Source organism: Ornithorhynchus anatinus, chromosome 7 (assembly GCF_004115215.2).
Source record: "Ornithorhynchus anatinus isolate Pmale09 chromosome 7, mOrnAna1.pri.v4, whole genome shotgun sequence".
NCBI lineage: Eukaryota > Metazoa > Chordata > Mammalia > Monotremata > Ornithorhynchidae > Ornithorhynchus > Ornithorhynchus anatinus.
Window position 1 is genome coordinate 4,015,812 of NC_041734.1, and position 22,689 is coordinate 4,038,500.

General features: G+C 40.9%; 1 protein-coding gene across 1 annotated transcript; it reads left to right on the forward strand.

Moving 5' to 3' along the window:
* Positions 1 to 84: 84 nt before the first annotated feature.
* COPS5 (COP9 signalosome subunit 5) lies at positions 85 to 17,640 on the forward strand. The gene is made up of 8 exons (XM_001512812.4): positions 85 to 506; positions 2,388 to 2,622; positions 3,435 to 3,563; positions 5,971 to 6,036; positions 8,831 to 8,916; positions 12,012 to 12,123; positions 14,910 to 15,058; positions 17,335 to 17,640. Exons 1-8 carry the CDS (start codon positions 364 to 366, stop codon positions 17,417 to 17,419), a joined length of 1,005 nt encoding a protein of 334 aa, XP_001512862.1. The 5' UTR covers positions 85 to 363; the 3' UTR covers positions 17,420 to 17,640.
* The last annotated feature ends 5,049 nt before the right edge of the window (positions 17,641 to 22,689 follow it).

The following is a 22,689-nucleotide window of genomic DNA, read 5'->3' on the forward strand; positions in this document are numbered from 1 at the left end:
TGCGCAGCGGGCCCGCCGGGATCAAACCATTCCTAAGCGAGGCGCCGCTTGACGCCCCCCTCACGCTTTCTCCTCTAACGCCGAGCGTCGCTTTTCGTCCAAATAAAGAGTTTTCTCGTCAGAGTCCCGCCGTTCTTTCCGCCGCATTTCCTGGAGCCAGAGGCGTCTCGTCGCCACCGGCCACCCCCCCCCGTCACAAAGGCGAATGGTGTGCGCCTGTCCCTGCCGGTGTCATGGCGGCTGCACTGTGGTGTTAGGGGCCTGAGGGAGGGCGGGGGGGAGGCTGAGCAGCCGGGGCTTGGAGGCCCCGCGGCCCGGGGAGGAGGGCGACAAGAAGCCCCGGCGAAGGGGGACCCCTCGGCCATGGCGGCGGCGGGCAGCGGCCTGGCTCAGAAGAGCTGGGAGCTGGCCAACAACATGCAGGAGGCCCAGAGCATCGACGAGATCTACAAATATGACAAGAAGCAGCAGCAGGAGATCCTGGCCGCCAAGCCCTGGACCAAGGAGTGAGGAGCCCCCCGCGGGGGGCGGCGGCAGGGAGGGTGGGCAGGGGTCGGGGGAGGCCTCCGGGGTCGCCCCCCAATTCTGGATTGTGCCCCCCCAGCCTCCCTCCTGCCCCTGGCTGTGGCCTGGTCCTTGCTTCTTCACCGCCTGCAGGCCCATGGGGTCCACTCGGTTTCTACCCCCCGCTCGGCTGAATCTTTCTCTCGAAATCCTTTACTTTCTTGGAGAAGTCCTGCGGCTTCCGTAGCAAGAGCGTCGGGGGGCCGGGGGTTCTAATCCCGGCTCTGCCACTCCATCAGCTGGGTGGCTTTGGGCCGGTCACTTGACTTCTCTGGGCCTCAGTTCCCTCACCTGTCAAATGGGGATGAAGTCGGTGAGCCCCACGTGGGACCACCGCAGAGGCCTGTATCTCCCCCGGCGCTTAGCACAGTGCTTGGCACAGAGTAAGCGCTTAACAAATATCATAGACTATGACGTTTACACCGGCAGCCCGTTGTTGGGCAGGGATTGTCTCTATCTGCCGAATTGTCCATTCCAAGCGCTTGGTACAGTGCTCTGCACATGGTAAGCGCTCAATAAATACGATTGAATGAATATATACACTCACACACTTGTCAGCTGTGTGACTGTGGGCAAGCCGCTTGACTTCTCTGTGCCTCAGTTACCTCATCTGTAAAATAGGATGAAGACTGTGAGCCTCACGTGGGACAACCTGATTACGCTGTATCTACCCCAGCGCTTATTAAAGTGCTCTGCACATAGTAAGCGCTTAACAAATACCAATATTATTATATATAATATATGTATTATATATATTATATACACGATATATAAGATATATATAATATATATCTTATATAAGATATATATAATATATATAAGAGCTCTCCACCTCCCGGGGTTGAATATATATATATATTCAGAGAGCAGCCGAGGGCCAGAAACGCCTGTCCTCCTCTCCCCCTACCCCCAGAGAAATAAGCTGTAGCTACAGCCAGACGCTCTTGAGAAAAGACGGACATTCCTGTCTTCTTAAAGCCTCCCCACAAACTCCTAATCGGTTCATCATATGTAGGGAGCGCTTACTCTGTGCGGAGAGTGCCGTACTGAGCGCTTGGGAAAGTAAGAGAGTTAGCAGACCCAGTCGCTGCCCTTAAAGGAGTGTACAATCTAACGGGTTTTATAGTCGGGCCCCAAACTCTTCAGGAGAAGGTTCTAGGCTTGCTGACAATCTGGGAGATGAACTGTGGTGAGTAGGTAAAATTAAAGTTAGGTATTGTGAGCTGGTGGTTTGCGAGAGCTACAAGCTTCCAGATTGTAGATTTACATGCTAGGGTCAAAATGCTCCACCTCTGCTTACACACTCGTTCACATGGCCAAAATGTATTTACAATCTCCCCTTCTAGTCTGTAAGCTCCCTGTACACAGGCAATTTGTCTTCTGACTCTGTTGTACTGTACTGTCCCAAGTGCTCAGTACACTGGTCTGCACATTAAGTGCACAAAAAATGCCACTGATGAATTAATCCATCCAATGATGGATTAATCTGGTCATGGATTGTAACTCAAATTAATCATCTGGAAATTAGAGGGTTTTGACCTATTTGGGCTCCTAAATGACAGTTTTTCATAAACCAAATCTATCATTCTGAAAGATTCCTTAACCAGATTTTCCTTGAAGTCTTCCAGGGACACAAACGTTAGAGCTATTCATTCTCTGCAAAGGTGGGGATTATCTTTCTAGGCAACCTGACCTCTCCTAGCTCTCTTCACAATGCATCCCTCTTGACTTTCAGCACTTTTCCTGCCCTGTGTTTCCGCAAAAAATAAAAATGTTTACAACAGCACAGTCTCTGAGAAAACCTCTTTGTTATATCTTCATAGCCACCATTACTTTAAGTACTGCAAGATCTCAGCATTGGCCCTGCTGAAGATGGTGATGCATGCCAGATCAGGAGGCAACCTGGAAGTAATGGGTTTGATGCTTGGAAAAGTGGACGGTGAAACCATGATCATAATGGACAGCTTTGCTTTGCCAGTAGAGGGCACGGAGACGCGAGTTAACGCCCAGGCTGCTGCTTACGAATACATGGCCGCATACATAGAAAATGCAAAACAGGTATGAACGTGAACTATATTTAACTTTTTGGAATTGGGGTCTCATTCCTAGAAATCATGTCAGAGAAACATTTCAGATGAAAGATGAATTTTGAGTGACTCCACATTCCTAAAACCAACATTTTGCATAATTTGGATTCAGATAAAATATTGAGTTCATCGTTTATCCAAACACATTTGTATCTAGTGCTCCTGTTTATCCTGATTACTTTTGTTTAGTACTATAGTGTCTCGACCAATTTGAATTATTTTGATTATATTCAGGACTGTGTTTTTCAGAAACTATACTGTCCCTCTGAACTACAAACTTGTCGTGGGCAGGGAGTGTATCTACCGACTCTGTTGAATTGTTCTCGCTCAAGGACTCAGTAAAGTGCCTTGTACACAGTAGTGCTCAATAAATACCACTGGTATATATTATACTAACTGCCTGTTTTGCAGCTGAACAATTTTCTTTTATTAGAACCCTTTTTTCCCTTTGTATATCTGGATCAGAGCAGGCACAGTCCTGATAGATCCCAAAGAACAAGGATGCCTGGTGAATTCTGTAATTCCGGGTTGATCATCTCAACATAAATTGTATGAAGTACGACCAGCGTGAGAACGAAAATTAATTTGTTCAGTGGCCCAAACTTAAGTATTGGAACAAAAGCCAGGCCCAATTAGTTGTAACATTATTTCACTGTGCTTCAATATACGACAGTGCTGTTTTTTCCCCCAGTGTGCTCTATAAAGGTACATATTGATATCACCTTAAGTAAACTTAATCACTCTACCTCTGGCAAATAACCTTTTCCCCCCATCTCTTGTTAGGTTGGCCGCCTTGAAAATGCAATTGGCTGGTATCATAGTCACCCTGGCTATGGCTGCTGGCTTTCAGGGATTGATGTGAGCACTCAGATGCTCAACCAGCAGTTTCAAGAACCATTTGTAGCAGTAGTTGTAAGTACTTCAATTTGATTTGCTGGGTGTCTGTTACACTGGTTCAATTTCAAGTTAGTATATTGAAAAGTTAAAACGTTTACTTTTCATTAGTTTCAACCATCATACAGTTTACCAGTTTTCATTATTCTGTTTATGGAGGAATTGGTGGATTCAAGGTCATTCTTTTCCTGACTCCTCAACTAATACGCTGCTGAGAAGCAGCGTGGCTCAGTGGAAAGAGCATGGGCTTTGGAGTCAGGGCTCATGAGTTCGAATCCCAGCTCTGCCACTTGTCGGCTGTGTGACTGGGGGCAAGTCACTTAACTTCTCTGTGCCTCAGTTCCCTCATCTGTAAAATGGGGATTAAGACTGTGAGCCCCACGTGGGACAACCTGATTCCCCTATGTCTACCCCAGCGCTTAGAACAGTGCTCGGCACATAGTAAGCGCTTAACAAATACCAACATTATTATTATTATTAATACATACTGAAAGCCTAATTCATACTGAAAGGCTTGCAAAGAGAACTTAAACTTTTATTTACTCATATTAAGGTCTGTCTCCCGCTCTAGACTGTTAGCTCGTATGGGCAGGGAATGTGTCTGCTAATGCTGTTGTATGTACAATACCATGATCATTATCATTACCCTCCCAAGTGCTTAGGACAGTGCTCTGCACGTAGTAAGCATTCAATAAATACTAATGATTGATTGATTGCAGAGAAGCAGCGTAGCTCTGTGGAAAGAGACCGGGCTTGGGAATCAGAGGTCCTGGGTTCAAATCCCAGCTCTGCCACTTGTCAGCTGTGTGACTGTGGAAAGACACTTCACTTCTCTGTGCCTCAGTTACCTCAACTGTAAAATGAGGATTAAGACTGTGAGCCTCACATGGGACAACCTGATTACCCTGTATCTACCCCAGCGCTTAGAACAGTGCTCTGCACATAGTAAGCGCTTAACAAATACCAATATTATTATTATTATCATTGATGGACTTGTTCGTTCACTCTGTTATCATTCAGTAAACCGAGTGTTTTGAAATTACTGTCTGCCAAATCATCTTTCTGCTTTGCTCGTGACTGTCAGCATGCAAAGAAAAATTCATTCTTGTATTTGACTTCTCAGGGAACACAGTCAATTTAGTTAAGGTAACAGGTATTAACAGACAGGGACTTTTACTTTCTGGAGTACGCAGTACAATCTGCACACAGTAAGCATTCAGTAAATACCACCAGTTGACTTTAGTGCTTTCTTGGCCAAATGTTCATGAGGAGTGTACGAGTAAGTAGTGTTCCATTGTGTCACTCTGACCTTGGCAAATACAACATGGCAGCTATTTTCTTGAAAACCACTGTTTGATCTATTATTTTCCTGGGAAAAGAGGGTTTAGGGAAAAGATGATTCTAAACCAGTTGAAATAATAAATGGCTTTGGCCACTCCAGATGAAATTTAACGGGACTATGGAAGGTGAAAAACTCTTATAAAAAAAAGCATTCTGACCCTTTCTCTGACACTTAGTGTTCATTAGACTATAAGCTCTTTGTGGGCAGGAATCATTTCTATCAACTCTGTTATATAGTACAGTGCTCTTCACACAGTAAGCACCTAATAAATACCATTAACTGATTGATCATTAGTCCCTTATGGGAAGCTAATCTGCAACTGCTTGAAGTCAGTTTCTAGTATGTGATGAATTCTAAAAGTTGCAATGCTACTCAACTATCAATCACACTCTTGCCTCTTGAGTTTGTCATTCTGCTTAAAATTACATTCCTGACTGAGAAACCTTACATTATAACCAATTCACAACCAGGCTACAGTAACTGTTCTCCTATTGGCTTCTATCCAGACCATGCCCTATCTTGGCTCCTAGCCAGTGCAAGTTTCATCTAGAATAGCACCTATCCCTGATAGTTATCTCTGATAATTCTCTTTTGGGTCTTCCATTTCCTGAACCAGAAGCATCCCTCCCTGAAGATTTTCATTTCAAATTTGTTAATAATTATATGAGGGAACAATGTGCATTATTGAATTTTTGAAGGATATAATTTTATTCTGAGCTACTCCACATGTTTTATACAGTATTCAGTGATTTTCACTAACCCAGGCAGCTAGATCATAAAATTCTGTTCCCTTTCAGAAGCTAAAGTCCTTTTCAGCCAAGGACCTCATTATCTTGTTTCTACCCCAGCATTTAGTGTGGAGCATGGCACATAGTAAGCATACGCATGCCATTATTACTATTATTGACGATGATAATAACTGTAAAAGTACTGGCCCCTTTACATGAGTCCTCCGTACAATGTCATAATGTGCTATGTGCTTATTTGACTTTCTAGTTTTGTAGTTAACAGAGAATCTTCCTCATCAATGTTTAAGCAAATTTAATATATAATTACATATAACAGATGCCTCTATTCTTTTAGATTGATCCAACAAGAACAATATCAGCAGGAAAAGTGAATCTTGGTGCTTTCAGGACATATCCAAAGGTAATAAGTTAAATCTGGAAAAAATGTGAGATACGGGGGATTTTCCTGAAATAAGACTCATTTTTTTCTGGTATGTAATTAATTGTTTATTTTACATGCCTCTCTGAATAGGGTGATAGTCTAAGAGCTGCACAAAGCAAGTTAAACCATTATTGAAGCTAATATTAATTTATTAATAAGCAGCAACTTACCCATAGAACTGGGCTAGGTGGTATATAAAAAAAAGTACAGGACATTATTCCTGTTTGACCTTGCATTTAATTGGGTGAACTGCTATCCCACTAAGAGCTTTCCAAAAATGAAGCGTTTATCTTTTGGAGCTCCTTAATTCGGCAACAGTGGAGCCATACACTTGTTCTCTGTTCCTGGCTCTACGCTTTCTTTCACTCCATCCCATGCTATCTAAACCACTTTCTACATCCCATCCACCCCCCCCCCCCCATTATTTGAGTTCATTCTAAAATCCCTCCTAAGCAAAGTCTTTCTGGAGTAGATGAATGGGTTGAAAGATCCAGGATCTCAAAGACTGATAAATGCACTTTCCAAATTAATCCACTGTCAGTGTACCAGAGCTTACACCCTAGAAACAAAAGTCATTTAAAAAATGTAAAACAACCAGAAATCTTCAGTGTGTGTCTGGGTTTTTGGAGAAAGAGTTATGTGTTGAGCTCTTCTTAAATGAAGGATCGGCAAGTAAACATAGTTTCCATCCCTATTTGCAGTGGGGTCCAGAGGAAGTTGGCACAGCATGTACTGGCTCTCAGGGGCAGGTGCAGCCATACCTGCTGCCTGTTCTGAATCCTTGATGCCACAAGCACTTTGGAGCTCCTCACTGCTGTCCTGGAACCTCCACAGTTCCCCTCCTGCCCACTTCACTGGGAGCAGACAGGTTAAAGTGTAAGAAGCTCAGGGTCAGTGGTTCTAGTCTCTGACATGGGCCTCACCAAACCTGAAGTGGCACCTCAGACTCAGAATGCAGTCACTTTTCCCAAAAGGACATGGCTCACTGGGTCGCCTTCTGGCACATCCCAAGGGTTGCCTATTCCCAAACTGGAATGTGAGTTGCTACAGGGGTGGAACTATTCTATGTTCTTAACAAGGTAACCCATTATGAAAATCCAGTAAATACTATTAACGCATATACAGGTTATCACCAGTAATATAGAGAGCAAGTCTATAGTCACAGTATTGCATTTACAGTCCTCTAAAACAGAGTCCTCAATCCACAAATCAGATACTGTGGAGTTAAATCGGTTCAGACATTAGCACCCACTGTCATTTACTCTTCAAAACTGTAAGGCATTTTTTTATGGGCATATTAAACAATACAACTAGGTTGCGTTCCTTAAAAATATGGTTAATTCAAGAATGGTTGTATTATGGGATACGTTTTCCCATAGTTACATGATATTCTAAATGAGAATCTGTTTCAGAATCTGTGGAAAAAGAAGGTGAAATTTCTTCACTTGCTCTATACTGTAATGACAAATGTCACTGAACTACTGTTTAATGTTTATGAAAGAAATGCATAGCACAACATCACAATATTAAAAGATTATACATTCTCATTCATTTAATATCATGTTGTTATGTTGACTTTCATTCTGTTGCTATGTGTAGTGAGAAAATCTTGGACCTGGGAGTCAGAGGACCTGAGTTCTAATTCTTGCTCTGTCTTTTACCTGCTGATATGTGGGGCAAGTCACTTCACTTCTATGCCTCAGTTCCCTCATCTACAAAATGGGGATTGAATACTTGTGCTTCCTACTTAGAATGCAGACTTCATGTGGGACTTGACTTTCTTGTGTCTACCCGAGTGCTCTGTGCAATGCTTGACACATACTAAGCACTTAACAAATACCACTATTATTATGGTGCCCTTTCACTTTGAGAGAACAATTTACTCAATTTCTGTTGAAGTGCAGCTTCCTCCTTTTCTTCTTTAATCACCTTGTAGCAGCAGATTTGGAGCTCACCTCCTCCCAGAGGCCTTCCCAGACTGAGCCCCCCTTTCCCTCTGCTTCCCTTCCCCTCAGCACTGTGCTCATTTGTATATATTATTTATTACCCTATTTATTTTGTTAATGAGGTGTAGAGCTCCTTGATTCTATCTATCTTGATGATGATCTCTTGTTTTTGTTTTGTTCTGTTTAGCTTTGCTGTCTCTCCCATTTAGACTGTGAGCCCATCATTGGGCAGGGATTGTCTCCATCTGTTGCCTAATTGTACATTTCAAGTGCTTAGTACAGTGTTCTGCACATAGTAAGTGCTCAGTAAATACTATTGAATGAATGTACACTGACCGCATTAGAGAAATCTGGCCCTTTAACCTGACTTGCTCTGTGTACATGTCACAACATCCATTGAAAAACACAAGTAACATGAGGTAGGCATCATAAGGACCTATAAGAAAAGGTTCTTTGAGAAAGTCACTGAGAATGTGTCACCAGGTGGGGCTCTACACCCCTACACTGCTCCAGAACCATGGTGTTCTCCTCCCAGTTCCTTTAAATACCAGTGCCACTGCCAAGCTATAGGATTCGTGGCCCAACCGGAAAATAGAAAAACAAAAAAACTTATTTTAAAGGTGTCCGGTGCTCTGTCAATATCAGATGGGGACTGACCATTTGAAAAACAGACTGTCCAGTACACAACCAGGCGATCGATTAACCCTAGGCTATCTACTCTAGGGTGGATACTTGTGTACATACTGGGTTTTTCAAAAATCCATGTTTCTGGGAAAGATCACTTGGAAGAAGCATTTTGATAATCTACTGGGCTTTTGTTTTCTTAGGGTTACAAACCACCAGATGAGGGTCCTTCTGAATACCAGACTATCCCACTTAATAAAATAGAAGACTTTGGTGTACACTGTAAACAGTAAGTAATGCAAACAAATTTGACTGTATTTAAGCATTTTATAAGGCATTCTAGAAACCAGGGTCATGCCAGAGAGCAATACAAAATATTCTGAAAGGGGATTTCTCTCCAGGTTTCCTTAAAATACTTTGAAATGTTTTCATCTGCCTCTCTGCTGATTTATAAGCCATTTCTTTCATATTAATGCCCAAGATACTTGTGCCCACAAATCAGATTAGTGGGAATGTTTGTCCTCTAAAAGGAAATGCCCTCATCTCCAAACCATCTCTATAGTAAGTTTTTGATTCCTCTCTGTCAGAGAGGCAGAGTATTAGCTTTAGCTAGTGCACTAGTCCCTTGCTGAGTGTCACATCATTTTCCCTAGAAGCTGGTGGGTCCCAGGAGTTCTCCCAGCCCTGCATTTCTAGTTCTCTCCCTAGACCAGGTTATCTCCATGGTGGCAGGGGCAGAGCAGCAGGGAACTGTACTCACCACCACCAACCAGAAAGCAAGCCAAAAGTGGCTTACCAAAAGAGCTTCAGGAATTCAGGCCATTTCTGTTGCTCCTGCCATCCACAGACGTGGCACAGGCGGGCTTAAATAGTGGTGGCATTTTGGTGAGGAAGGGGCCTAGAAGCAGTGTGGCCTAGTGGAAAGAGCACAGGCCTGCGAATCTCAGGGCCTGGGTTCTAATCCCACCTCTGCCATCTGCTTGCTGTGACCTTGGAAGTCCCATAACTTCTCTGCCCCTCAGTTACCTCATCTGTAAAATGGCAATTAAATCCTCCTTCCTCCTTGTTAGACTGTGAGCCCCATATGGGCCAGGGACTGTGTCCCATCTGATTAAGTTATATCTACCCCGGTGCTTGGCACGTAGCACTCAGAAAACACCATAATAATAATAATAATAATAACTATTATTAGATTGGCACTGTGGCTCCCCAAAGCTCACCGAGTATAGCTTTCGGTTTTCCTCTGGGTTGATGTCATATAAAACTTAAGGTCGCTAAGTTCTAGGTGCCGCCACCATCCTGGCACCCCTTGGCACACTCCCCAGTATCGTACTCCCTCAAGCACTTAGTACAGAGCTCTGCACACTGTAAACGCTCAATAACTCTGATTGAATATCACTATCCCGCCGATCCCAAATGATGTGGGGGACTCAGAGGGTGCTGGGGATGCCTGGGGCAAATGGCACTGGTCCCCAGGACTCTCTTCTCTTTCACCACAAAGGGCTTGCCATACAGGGCAGCATGCTTTATGAAACCCTTCATGGTAATGCCCGGTAACTTTGTGTTTCCTACAGAACTCTAAAAATCTGTATCCAAGTTGACTTTTACTCATTTTTACCCCATCTTGTTAGGTTTTGGTATAGTATCCTTTTTCACGTAAGGCCATCTTCTGATAAATACTATCCAAGGTAACAATGATAATAGTAATAATAATAATAATTCACAATTGTGGTATTTATTAAGCACTTTCTGTGTGCCAGGCATTATACTAAGCCCTGGGGTGGATACAAGCAAATCATGTTGGACGCAGTCTGTCCCAAATGGGGCTCACCGTCTTCATCCTCATTTGACAGATGACGGACCTGAGGTGCAGAGAAGTGAAGTGATTTGCCCAAGGTCACACAGCAAACAAGTGGAACCTTATTTCAAGTTCAAAGTCTGTATTTCAAAGTAGAATTCCTTAGAAGGTGATAATAGGCAGTTAAATGGAAGTTTCACCTCCTGAATGAATGCTCATCTTTAGACAGTGAGCTCATTTGGGGCAGGGTACATTTTGTTTATTGTTATGTTGCACTCTCCCAAGCACTTAGTACAGTGATTTGCACAATATGGTCATCATTTTAGTGTCCATGTGATACTGGCTTTGGCATCATGGTCTCCCACTCCATTCCTACCAAGCCCTCATTCACCTGATGTGTGATACTTAAATTGCACATTTGATTGATAGTCTTGGAGAACTGGGAATCGCTGGTGAAATATCAACTTACTCTGCTTTGTGGCTGGTGGTTTTTAGCCGAATTCCTGGTCTTTAACTAGAATATCTATTTTTAGACCATCTATATTTCTGTGAATGCTGAAATGGACTAGAAATCTGAAACCCCTGAGGGATTCACTTCATTTTTATGACTGTATATGACTTGGCAGTTTGAGGCTGTCATTCAGACCAAAATCAAACCATCTTTCTTTTTAATCAGTCAATAGTATTTACTGAGTGCTTACTTAGAACAGAACATCATGCTAAGCACTTGGTAATAGCAGACATGATCCCTGCTCAAGGAGTTTACATGTGTGCTTTTTCTTCATATTTTCCTTGTTTCATTATACCTGCAAAAGTGGGCAAATTGAGGATCATTGTAAAGAATGCAGCTATTGGTACTTAGCAGCAAAATTTGCAGCAATGTACTCATGATGGTAAAACTGTATAATCCGTACATCTGTGGTAGTCTCATCTATCATTCATTTTTACAGTGACACACACCTGATAATACACCCAGATCTCTCAGAACACATACTTCCACTAGGCATTTTAGCTAGAACACTGTCAGGTAATTAAGGAACATTTGCCTGACAAGGCAAACCTGGAACGGGATGCCTCAGTGTCAGAAGAAATGTCTTATGCGAAATAGTGTTAGACACCCTGAGGATTACTGTGCAAGTTTTCCTTAATATAGGGTTTATGTGAGAATGCAACTCTTGTACAAGTTTTAGGAGAACTGTGTGTACTTAAATGATGTAATTTGTAATTGATATTGTGAGTAAAATAAATTGGACCAGAAGTGTCAGTCAGTCATATGTATTGAGCGCTTACTGTGCAGAGCACTGTACTAGGTGCTTGGGAGAGTACAGTGTAACAATAGACACATTCCCTGCCCACAACAGCTTTGGGTTTGCATGAATTTCTACCATGTTAAGTAGAATTTTATGAAAATATGCCCTAACCTAAGCCCTAATCACCCAATCTGAAAAATATTTTGCTAAGCACTGGTGTTCAAGTTGTATGACATTTTTAAAAAGGAACATTTAGTTGTAAAATGTTATTTAACTTCAAGTAGCAGATTAGTTTTGAAAATACAAAAAGTCACTCTTTCTCTTTTAAATTAATAGGTATTATGCCTTAGAGGTTTCTTATTTCAAATCCTCTTTGGATCGCAAGTTGCTTGAGCTTTTGTGGAACAAATATTGGGTGAATACTCTGAGTTCTTCCAGTCTGCTTACTGTAAGTAACCTACTTTCAAAAGGTGCATTTGGACTATAATGGCTTAATGCATAAGGATTGGTGATTGCCAGATTAATAGTATTAACAGTTTCTTGGCACACTGCCATTCATTCAACAGTATTTCATGAACATCAGTTTGGGAATAGTGTTCTGAATGCATTATTCATTTCTGACATTTGTTTCTTATGTTGTTGGGTTTTCTTTCCATCTTTCCTTATGTCCGTTGCCCATCCCGTCATTTCTCTATTGGGTTGGGAGACCCTTGGGGTTGAGGGAACATGTCTAATTCTCACCTACGCATATTTTCCCAGCACTTAGTGCCGTCCTTTGCATCTAGTAGGGCTTAAAAAATATTACGGATTAATACCGAAACTGCTTATAAAGGATGTCAGGTAGAAGTAGTAATTCGGCATTTTATACTTGTAGCACATTCTACTGAAATTTTCTAAAGTATTCCTAAAGTACAAGATTTATTCTCTAGTTTCCAAATTGAGATAACTACTCTTCAGTGACTTTGTAACCTAATATAAATTTCAAAAGGAGTAATGTGCCCGAATCACTTGTGGAAACAGCAGTTTGTTGTGCCTCTCTGAACTGCTGTTCTTCTTGGTCCCAGTTCTGCCAGTGAGGCAGGGGTTCATTCATTCATTCAGTCGTATTTATTGGGCACTTACTATGTGCAGAACACTGTACTAAGCGCTTTGAAGTACAATTCACCCCAGCATAATTTGGGAATGCTCAGTGCTGTAGCTGTGTGTTACCTAGAGTAGAACAGCCCATGCTTTTTAGTTCATCTCTTAAATTTGAATGAAAAAAATCGTGAAAAAGAAGTTCAACATTCAGATATATTGTCATGCATTTTACTGTGATCTAGTTTGGCTATTATCAGGGCCAGCCAGCTGAAAAATGGATGTTTAATCCATCAGTAGTATTTGAGCACTTACAATGTGCACAGCTCTGTACTGAGCACTTGAGAGAGAACAGTAGTGTAAGAAGAAGCAATTGCTAGGCTTTATCGCTTTATCTGGTACCTCTACACAGCAGAAATCACAAACTTAATATGCAGATAGCTCAGCATAACCACCCCTTTTTTCTTTATTCAGAGTCATTCCCTGCCAATGGGTTAAAACAGTCTGTGAAATTTTACCTTCATTCCAATAGTACCACTATTTCTGATATTATCTAAGGCTTTTAGGTTCAGTCCTTTTGTGCTCTACTTGTAAAATGAAACTCAAATCTCATTAGCCTGCTGAATCATTTGGTCAGAGGTTCCCCAAAATCCAAATGCTGCTACTATTTAAAGAAGATAATTTGTTTGCACACATTTGGAGAGGGGACTGTGTTACGTAGTTCCATCAACAGTTATGAAAGGAAAAGATGAAACCTATAGAGAATGAATTGTATTTCTTTTTCATTGTCCTTTCTAGCTGTTGTTTTAGAGGCTGAGTGGACAGTGCAATAGTCTAGCCTGTCTTTAAGTCAATGAATTTCTATTTTTGGTATGATTTGGGCTGGTAGAGAAGCAGCATGGCTTACTGGAAAGAGCCTGGGCTTGGGAGTCAGAGGTTGTGGGTTCTAATCCCAGCTCTGCCACTTGTCAGCTGTGTGACTTTGGGCAAGTCACTTAACTTCTCGGTGCCACAGTTACCTCATCTGTAAAATGGGGATTAAGACTGTGGGTCCCATGTGGGACAGCCTGATAACCTTGTATCTAGCCCAATGCTTAGAACAGTGCTTGGCACATAGTAAGCACTTAACAAATACTATTATTATTATTATTAATAAAAATAGCTGACAGAAACCTTAGTGTAAAAAAAGCAAATACTAGCCCTAAACCAGCTAAGATTCTTTTTTTAAAAAAAATACCATAGGTATTAGTACTATCAGAACAAGTGAAGTTAAAATAGAAACTTATTAGAATCCAAAATTTAATCTAGAAATTATATGGTTTGGGTTGCTATCGGGGTTCTGAGCATTGGTTGGTTTGGTCCACCCTTTCATGTTTTTTCAGGTTGAGTAGTACTAGTATTGTACTCTCCCAAGCGCTTAGTACAGTGTTCTGCACAGAGTACACCCTCAACAAATACAACAGACTACTAATGTGAACATATATTATTCTGTGGTAGAATCTCTTTATAAAGCAGCCCTTAAGAGAGGGTGAGGGAGGAAGAGGAGGATATGGTTTGGACCACAGTCCCTTTGAATTTTTAAAATTCACAAAGACATGTCAAAAATCCTCCACGCTTTGCTCCTTGCTGAATGTAACCCTTGCAGGGATTTTCCTAGCTGCCCAATCCCAAATTGGGTCAATTTAAATGATGCCATAGTTACAAGGAGCAGCAAGAATGAAGGGTTCTGGTGGAAACCCAGAGAGCAAAGGAGCAAGTTACCTCCTGAACTTAGTTGAGACCCAGGAGGAGACATGGGAACAGTGATTTGAAAGGAAAATTGAAGAGTTCAAGAGGGAATGTTGACATGCAAGGACACTCACACTAGCAGAATCTGAGTGAAGAGGGGAAGTCAAAAGTTGTTAGTCAAGAAAATCTGAGAAGTTTATATTCATTTTTGGATCATTTTTTCAGTGTATCACTGCACTTCAACGTAGTAACTGAAATTCAGATTCCAAAACAGAATTACGTGAAAATTACATCTTGAATAATTTTATGCTAAATGTCTAAAACATACTTATCTTTCCTGAACCAGGAAGTCTGTGTTTTGGTGGATAAATGAGCTAAGTACTCTGTTACAGCTGCAACAATAACGTGTTAAATGTCATTTCCCAACAGAATGCAGACTATACCACTGGCCAGGTCTTTGATTTGTCTGAAAAGCTAGAGCAGTCAGAAGCTCAGCTTGGTCGAGGGAGTTTCATGTTGGGTTTAGAGACACATGATCGAAAATCAGAAGACAAACTTGCCAAAGCAACAAGAGACAGGTGAGGGGAAAAGCCAGATTCTTTATTTCATTGTTTATTTGAGTTTGGACATGCTTAAGCTGCAGTTTTTTCCAGCAACTTCTTGGGAAATGGAGCAAAACCTTTTCTATACTTTGAATAAATTAATAGTATACCACTGTAGCCATATAATCTGGGTTTGTGAAAGGTCAGTTCCGTACTAGCAAATCATCCAGATATTTGGAAGTCAACTTTTGCTACTGAAGGCAACATGACTTGTTATTTTTCTGTTACTTTATTTGGGACTTTCATCTCCTTTTAAGCGTTTTAAACTGCTAAATAGTATGGCCAGTTCATGTTGTGGGAAAGTAAAAGTGGGACAAACGGTGGCCAGTAGTCCCATGGTATATTGGGCAGTCAGGTGTTTGCTGGTCTGACCCTTGTCTGGTACATATTCAGCACTGGACTCCTTTTATATAGCACCCTGCCTCCCTCCACTACAGAGTTCCGTGGCTCAAAACTGGTGTCCTTATTCAGTGGGGCCTGGGAGGGAAATGTGAAGCCTCTGAAATAAGTGTAGGGGTCAGAGATCGCACGGAGAAACGTTCTCTGTTCAGGCAAACTGAGGCTACTTCTGCAAAATGGCACATGACCTCATCACCTTACAATGCATGGCTGGTGACAACTCATGGGTTTACATGTTTGGTGTTTTCAAGTATTTTGAGTGTCTTCAGTGGCCATTTCTAGGGACACACCAGACATTCTTTGGACATGTGTAAATCTGTTGTTAGTTCGTCCACTGCCTCAGTTTCTGAAACCAAAATCAAAGGCTGCTACGTACTTGGTATTTGTGCTACATTATCTTCTATTTAAGTCTAGTGAAGATTAAAATGTAAAAACACAAATAAAACTGTTATTAAAGTTGCAAATGGAAAAATGTGAGCAACGATGTATTTGTGGCGGGTGGGGCTAGAACTCTTAAGTGTCTGTGATGTTTATGTATTCTGATGTTGAATAATTTTTGTGTTAGATCTCAGCTTATTACAAAATTGAAAAGTTTGGTTTTGGAGAGAGTGGGTTCTTTGGATGGAATTTCTGGAATCTGATAGGTTGAGAACTTCAAAAAGTAATCAGATTTTTAGAGATTGCACAAGTGGCTGAACCATGTATTTAGTATAAGAATTGCACACTGGTCCTTTGTGGGTTGGAGTGTGGCCATGTTTTTAGCTTCAGTTCAGGATACCTCACCCACCCTTTCTCTACTGTAGAAACAGGAAGCCATGATAGCCACTGGAAGAGCCAGGGCAGCCTGGATCTCTCAAGGCTCTCCTAATTACCCCTTCTCCTCTTTCTGTTGGATTGTAAAGCCCTTGAGAGGAGGGATTGCATCTTTTACCCCACTAATAGGATTCTCCCAAGCCACTAAGACAGTACTTATATGGTCTTCTACTACTAATTGTGATATTTGTTAACATTTAATAATAATAATAATGTTGGTATTTGTTAAGCTCTTACTATGGGCCGAGCACTGTTCTAAGCGCTGGGGTAGACATAGGGGAATCAGGTTGTCCCACATGGGGCTCACAGTCTTAATCCCCATTTTACAGATGAGGGAACTGAGGCACAGAGAAGTTAAGTGACTTGCCCCCAGTCACACAGCCGACAAGTGGCAGAGCTGGGATTCGAACTCATGAGCCCTGACTCCAAAGCCCGTGCTCTTTCCACTGAGCCACGCTGCTTCTCTATGTGCCAAGCCCTTTTACTATGTGCTAGGGTAGATACAAGCTAATCAGTGCTCACATGGGGCTCACAGTCTAAGTAGGAGGGAGAACAGGTAAGGAATCCTCATTTTGCAGATGAGAGAACTGGGGCACAGAGAAGTTAAGTGACTTGCCCAAGGTCACCCAGTAGACAAGGGGCAGAGAATCCAGGTCCTCTGACTCCCAGGCCTGTGCGCTCTTTCCACTACGCCACGCTGCGTGTTATGAAAGATGAGAACTCAGAGTTATTTGATCCTTCTCTCCTTCCATTCCATCCCAAAAGTCCCTTGATGATGCCACTGTGCTCTGGGAGAGGAGTCATTCCTAGCTTTAACTGTTTTTGATGTGTGTAACTTTTGAAAAAAATCAAAGGCTTTAAAGTGAGTCTTAAAAGAATCTGGAACACTATTTTAGGCATAGATTGGGTTTCGAGTGTGGATTTGGGAGTGATAAATGTGACTGTGGACAGGCTTAAAACATTTGAAAAAGCATTTGAAAGGAAATTTAATTGTATTTTAACCAATTTTTAATTTTTCACTTTGTGTGCTTCTTTCCCAGCTGTAAGACTACTATAGAAGCTATCCACGGATTGATGTCTCAGGTTATTAAGGATAAACTTTTTAACCAAATTAATATCTCTTAAAGCATACCACCAAGTAGTAATTACCTTGTCTGCCTCAGAAAGGAATATTCCTTTTGTTTGAGTTTTCAGTGAGTTGCACATTACAACCAGTGTGTGAAAAAATATTCCGATAACGTGTAGTACTTTCAAAACTGGTCTGGAAATGTCATGGATTGTTACTAGATGTTGATTTTTAGTATTTATCACCATCACTGAGCAACAATTAAATCTCTTTAAAACGAGTGGTTTGTCCTTCTTTTGAGGATTTGTTTTTGGTGTGTGTGAAGTCTTTTTCTAATTCCCCTTGGTTTACTCAATAAAATGTTCCTGGATATCTGTCCTGATATTTAACCTAAATTCTTCCTGCTATATTTAGATTTATTCCCTCTTGTCCTCAGATATTTGAGGTAATTAAGTCTCCAGCCTTTTCTATCTTAAATTAATGTCCTTTAGCCTTTCCTCTGTAAGTCTTTCCTAAATATTTTAATCATTTTTGAATCTCTTGTAGATCCTGTCCAAATTTTCTAGTCTTCGTTTAAGTCCCAAGCCAGCAGAATGAGTTAATAGAGCCCTGAACTATTTTGAGAATAGATCATGAAGCTTTTTTTGTTTAGAGAGCAATTTTATTTTTCCAGGCTGCTTTCAACATCTATGATCTCATTATCAATACAACAGCCTTGTGAGGAAGGGAAAGACAATTTATACATTGTACAGAGGAGGAAACTGAGGCCCAGAGTGATTAAAAAACTTGTCCAAGTTCACAGAGCCGTCATGGGGAGATCCAGGACCAGAACCCAGGTTTTAGATCCCTAATTATCAGATCTAAGCACTTTCCCCTAGATCTCACTGATCTTACTTTGCATATTATTAGTCCTCCTAGAATTATGCTATTTTAAACACCCACACAGATTTATTTAGCTTTCAGTTCACTATAATTACTTTCCATAATATCCTTTTAAATTATCTTCCATTTTCTACTCTATTTGACCTTTTGACTTATCAACCTTAATCTGTTTTTTATTTTCCAACCTTTGGTCATTTCTCTGTTCTCTGAAACACCTTAGGCCTAAAGACTCACACTGTTTGAAAATCATCTATATTGACAATCCACTTTTATTTAAGAACACAAGTCTACTAAAGGGGCAATGGCAACCATCCAAAGGGGCAGTTCTGGGTGCTTTGAAAGAATATAGTTGAAAAACACTAGCATATTCAAATATACATTAAGCAGACACTAACAGTGGCCAGCAGGGAATAATGCAGTATCTTTACAGTATCTGCAGCCTAAATGAGACTTCCCCAAGAGTTGTAATGAAAATATCCCCCGGCTATTACTAAACATCAAACGTTAATTACAGCTTCATTTTCCTAGTGAGGTAGAAAATAAATCAATCAATGGAATTTGAGTGCTGACTATATACTGAACACTATACTAGGTGCTTGGAAGGGAACAAGAAAGAGTGGATAGAGACATTCCTTGCCCACAAGGAGTTCACCGTTTAGAGAGGGAGACAGACATTAAAATAAATTACTGAGGAGAAATGGGAGTGTAGAGGGATAAGTATGTCAGTGTTAGGGGGTGAATAACAAGTGATTTAGGGGTGCAGATCCAAATGCATAAGTGATGGAGAAGAATGAGATAAATGAGGGCAGTGCTTGACCCATAGTAAGCACTTAGATACCACAATTACTGTTATTATTCTGTGCCAAGCCTGGAAGTCAAAGGAGAGAGAACAGGTAATTAATCCCCACTTTACAGATGAGGAAACTGAGGCACAGCAAAGTTATGTGACTTGCAGGTAATTGACAGCTATGGGATTAGAACCCAAATCTAATCCCAGATCCCCAATCAGTGCTCATTCCTCTAGACTACACTGCTCCCCAGAAGCTGGCTAACTACCTCAAATTTCATACCGTATCCATAATTTATCATGATACTTTCACTTTAAATGGTATGCACATCTTTGGGGTAGTAGCAACCCCAACCGATATAAGATTATGTTCAAATCTGAGAATGTTCTGAATCCTTTGCCCAGGTCATTAATTAGCGATAGTGACTAGTAGCCTGATTCCTGGTCAGGACACCACCCAAATCAAGGCTTGACACGTTAATAAAGCCAAAATAGATGTTGAATTACTATTTAAATTTACTAAGGTTTGATGCTTAGCACTTATATTTTTAAACAACTTTATCTTTTTTCTTTTCCAGTTAGATGTGGGTTTGGGGTTTTTTTGTTTTGTTTTTATTTCATTCTTGTTTTTGAACTCTCCTAGAGTGACCTGGTGGAAAGAACACAGGCCTGGGAGTCAGAGGATCTGGGTTCTAATTCTGGCTCTGCCAAATGCTTGCTATGTGACCTTGAGAGAGTCACTTAACTTCTCAATGCCTCTCTTCTCCCTCCTACTTAGACTGTGAGCCCCATGAGAGACGGGGACTGTGTCCAAACAAATTCACTTGTATCTACCCCAACGCGTAGAACACTGACGCAGAGTAAGCATTTAACAAATACCATTTTTTTTAAAAGGGTAATTTATTATTGAGACCCTGTTTTTTTCTAGGCCAGGTCTGCCCACCCACAACACATGAATCTGTTTCAAAGTCACAGGAAGTGCCAGGAAGAATTGTGAAGACATACAACAGGAGAAAAGGGCTCATTTATGCATAGAGATTTTGGGGGTTTTGGAAAATCTGCTGAGATCAAGTACATGCAGTGCATTTGAGGCTAAAGCACAAAGATTGTTTTTACAAATTAGCCCAATGTCTAACCAGTATTTTTAATTCTGAGCAGTCCTCTCTTTGCATAATAGAATAATAAACTCCTCAACTTCGCTCCGCTTCAAAATAAACACAAAAGAACAAGTACAATGAATGGGGGAGAATGTTTGGGGTTCAGAGAGCTGTGCACTATAGAAGTTTGGAGTTTCCAAAAACTGTTGTGTGAATGATGAGGTACAGATGTAAGAATTGTGCATGCATATTTGAATTCATTTATGTTGCTAATGTCTGCACTGTATCTGGGGGTAGTTGAATAAACTGAACTGAAAACAGACTGTTTAGTTTTCAACGGTTCTTTCTATACTTCTGGAGTATCTTAGCATTAGTTAAACTCCAAAGGCTCATAACAGTGGTGAGCAATGTATTTATTTTTGGAATGGCAAAATACACAAATCAGCCAACTGCTCTTTTAATTTTGCATGTCCTCATCAAATAAAATTATTTCAGTGGAAGATAGCCACATTCAGCAATGAACTCATGAAGTGGTTGTGTCATTCACTGCACTTGCCTGTCAGCATGTATTTCTTTGTCAATCTCCGCTTGCAAAACATCAGTCAGCAAAGTCTTAGGTTCTCAGGTTTCAACATACTTTGAACAAAAGATCTTATATAAAACATCCCTTCCCCCCCATCACCTTTCAGCTGGCAACAATACTGGTTCAAAGACAATACAATTCATTTTGGGATTCTAAATGAAATAAGTAATTTGTTTACAAGATTGTATACATGTAACGAACATGTTTTTCATTTTCCTGGCATGTTTTCTAGATAAAGCTGATATGACCTGATCATTTCAGTACTAATACTGTAGTAATCATGGGTCTTGACTTCAGTTTGTCACAGATCCTGGTGAATTAGGAAGCATATTGATATATTTAAGGTTTTTGACCTCAGAAATCAAAATATTATTAAAACAAAAAAAAACCCACTTATAGTACTTATGGGGAAATTTGGGAAGAGGAAATGGCTAAAATCATAGCTTGATAAGTAACACAAATGATTAATGGCTTTTTCACCATGTGGATCTTTTAGTGCCAAAATTTATGGAACAATTGCCTAACAGACTGGAGACTCCCCTCTGTCAATGTTCATATTTACTTTGGATTTAAAAGCAATTATACTAAGGTTTCTAATGACTGAATGAAATGGTATTGTGCCTTAGGGGCCCATTTTGATGAGCTACAGTTGTAGTCTTTTTCAGAGCCAAAGTCCTACACATAAAGAAGTATGTTGTCTAGAAAAGAGTTCTGTTTAGACCCTCACATTATTTAACTCCGATGGATTTGAAATATGTTGGGAAATGCTCATGTTTTATTATGGAAAAAAGTGCTTGAAAGCTGCTAATCTTTTTTAAAGAGTTTACCAATCACCTCCAAATAAATCTCAAAAATGATGAATATATGTCACGGACTTGGTACTTGATAATTAGAAGTTACATGGGCTGAACATGTTCACCTCAACCTTTTCGTTTACATCATTCTGAATAGGAAATGCTAAAATCTTTGAGAAGCACAAAGGCTCAAATAGTTTAGATCTTATTTTAAATATAACTTCATTCCATTTCTCTAGTCCTTAATCTATTTCCTCTGTTGTGTGTCTTGATTTATTTTAATTTCTAATACCTTAGGGCCAGTAAACAAAATATCACTTCTAAAAAATAGGAAATCGATTTATATTCCTGTTTCTTAAGAGCATTCTGAAAAATAAGTCATCTGAACTTTTCCCTAGTTGGAAGCAAACTGCATCCATTTGATATGCTGCTTGTGTCAGGAAAAAAAAGATGTTTTTTCATCCCTCTAGACTATAAGCTTGTTATGGGCAAGGAATGTCTCTGCTAATTCTGTTATATTGTACTCTCCCAAGTGCTTAATACACTGATGGATTATCAGCAGGGATTCTGAAACATTAAAGAGCTTGGCCGAGTGCATAGAGCACAGGCCTGGGAGTCAGAAGGCCCTGGGTTCTAATCCAGACTCCACCACTTGGCGGTTGTGTGACCTTGGGCAAGTCACATAGCTTCTCTGTGCCTCAATTACCCCATCTATAAAATGGGGATTACGACTGGGAGCCATGTATGTGGGACATAGACTGTGTCCAACCTCATTATCTTGTACCTACCCCAGTGCTTAGAACAGTGCCTGGCATGTAGTAAGCACTTAAATGCCATAAAAAATTAAAGATTACTTAATCCCCATTTTACAGACAAGGTAACTGAGGCACAGAGAAGTGACTCACCCAAGGTCACACAGCAGACTAGTGTCAGAAACAGGATTAGAAATCAGGTCCTTCTGACTCCCAGGTCCCTGCTAAAACCACTAGTCCATGGTGCTTTTCTGTGTCAGAGCTAATTAACGTGTCTATTTGTGTGTGCTCTGCATGTGTGAATAGCCCTAATTCTTGATGAACACCCAGATGTACCCCATCAAACCCTGCTCTCTTCCCCTGCTCCAGCCCCCTCCAGAGCTTTGTCCCCTCTCCGATTCCCTGGAACTCTTTCATACTCCAGATCCTGCCAG

Bases quoted from the DNA above. Each gene is read 5' to 3' on its own strand.
- COPS5 (XM_001512812.4), top strand. From the start codon at position 364: ATGGCGGCGGCGGGCAGCGGCCTGGCTCAGAAGAGCTGGGAGCTGGCC. The intron at 2,623-3,434 runs GTATGAACGTGA...ATCTCTTGTTAG, and splicing joins ACATAGAAAATGCAAAACAG to GTTGGCCGCCTTGAAAATGC. The intron at 6,037-8,830 runs GTAATAAGTTAA...TTGTTTTCTTAG, and splicing joins CTTTCAGGACATATCCAAAG to GGTTACAAACCACCAGATGA.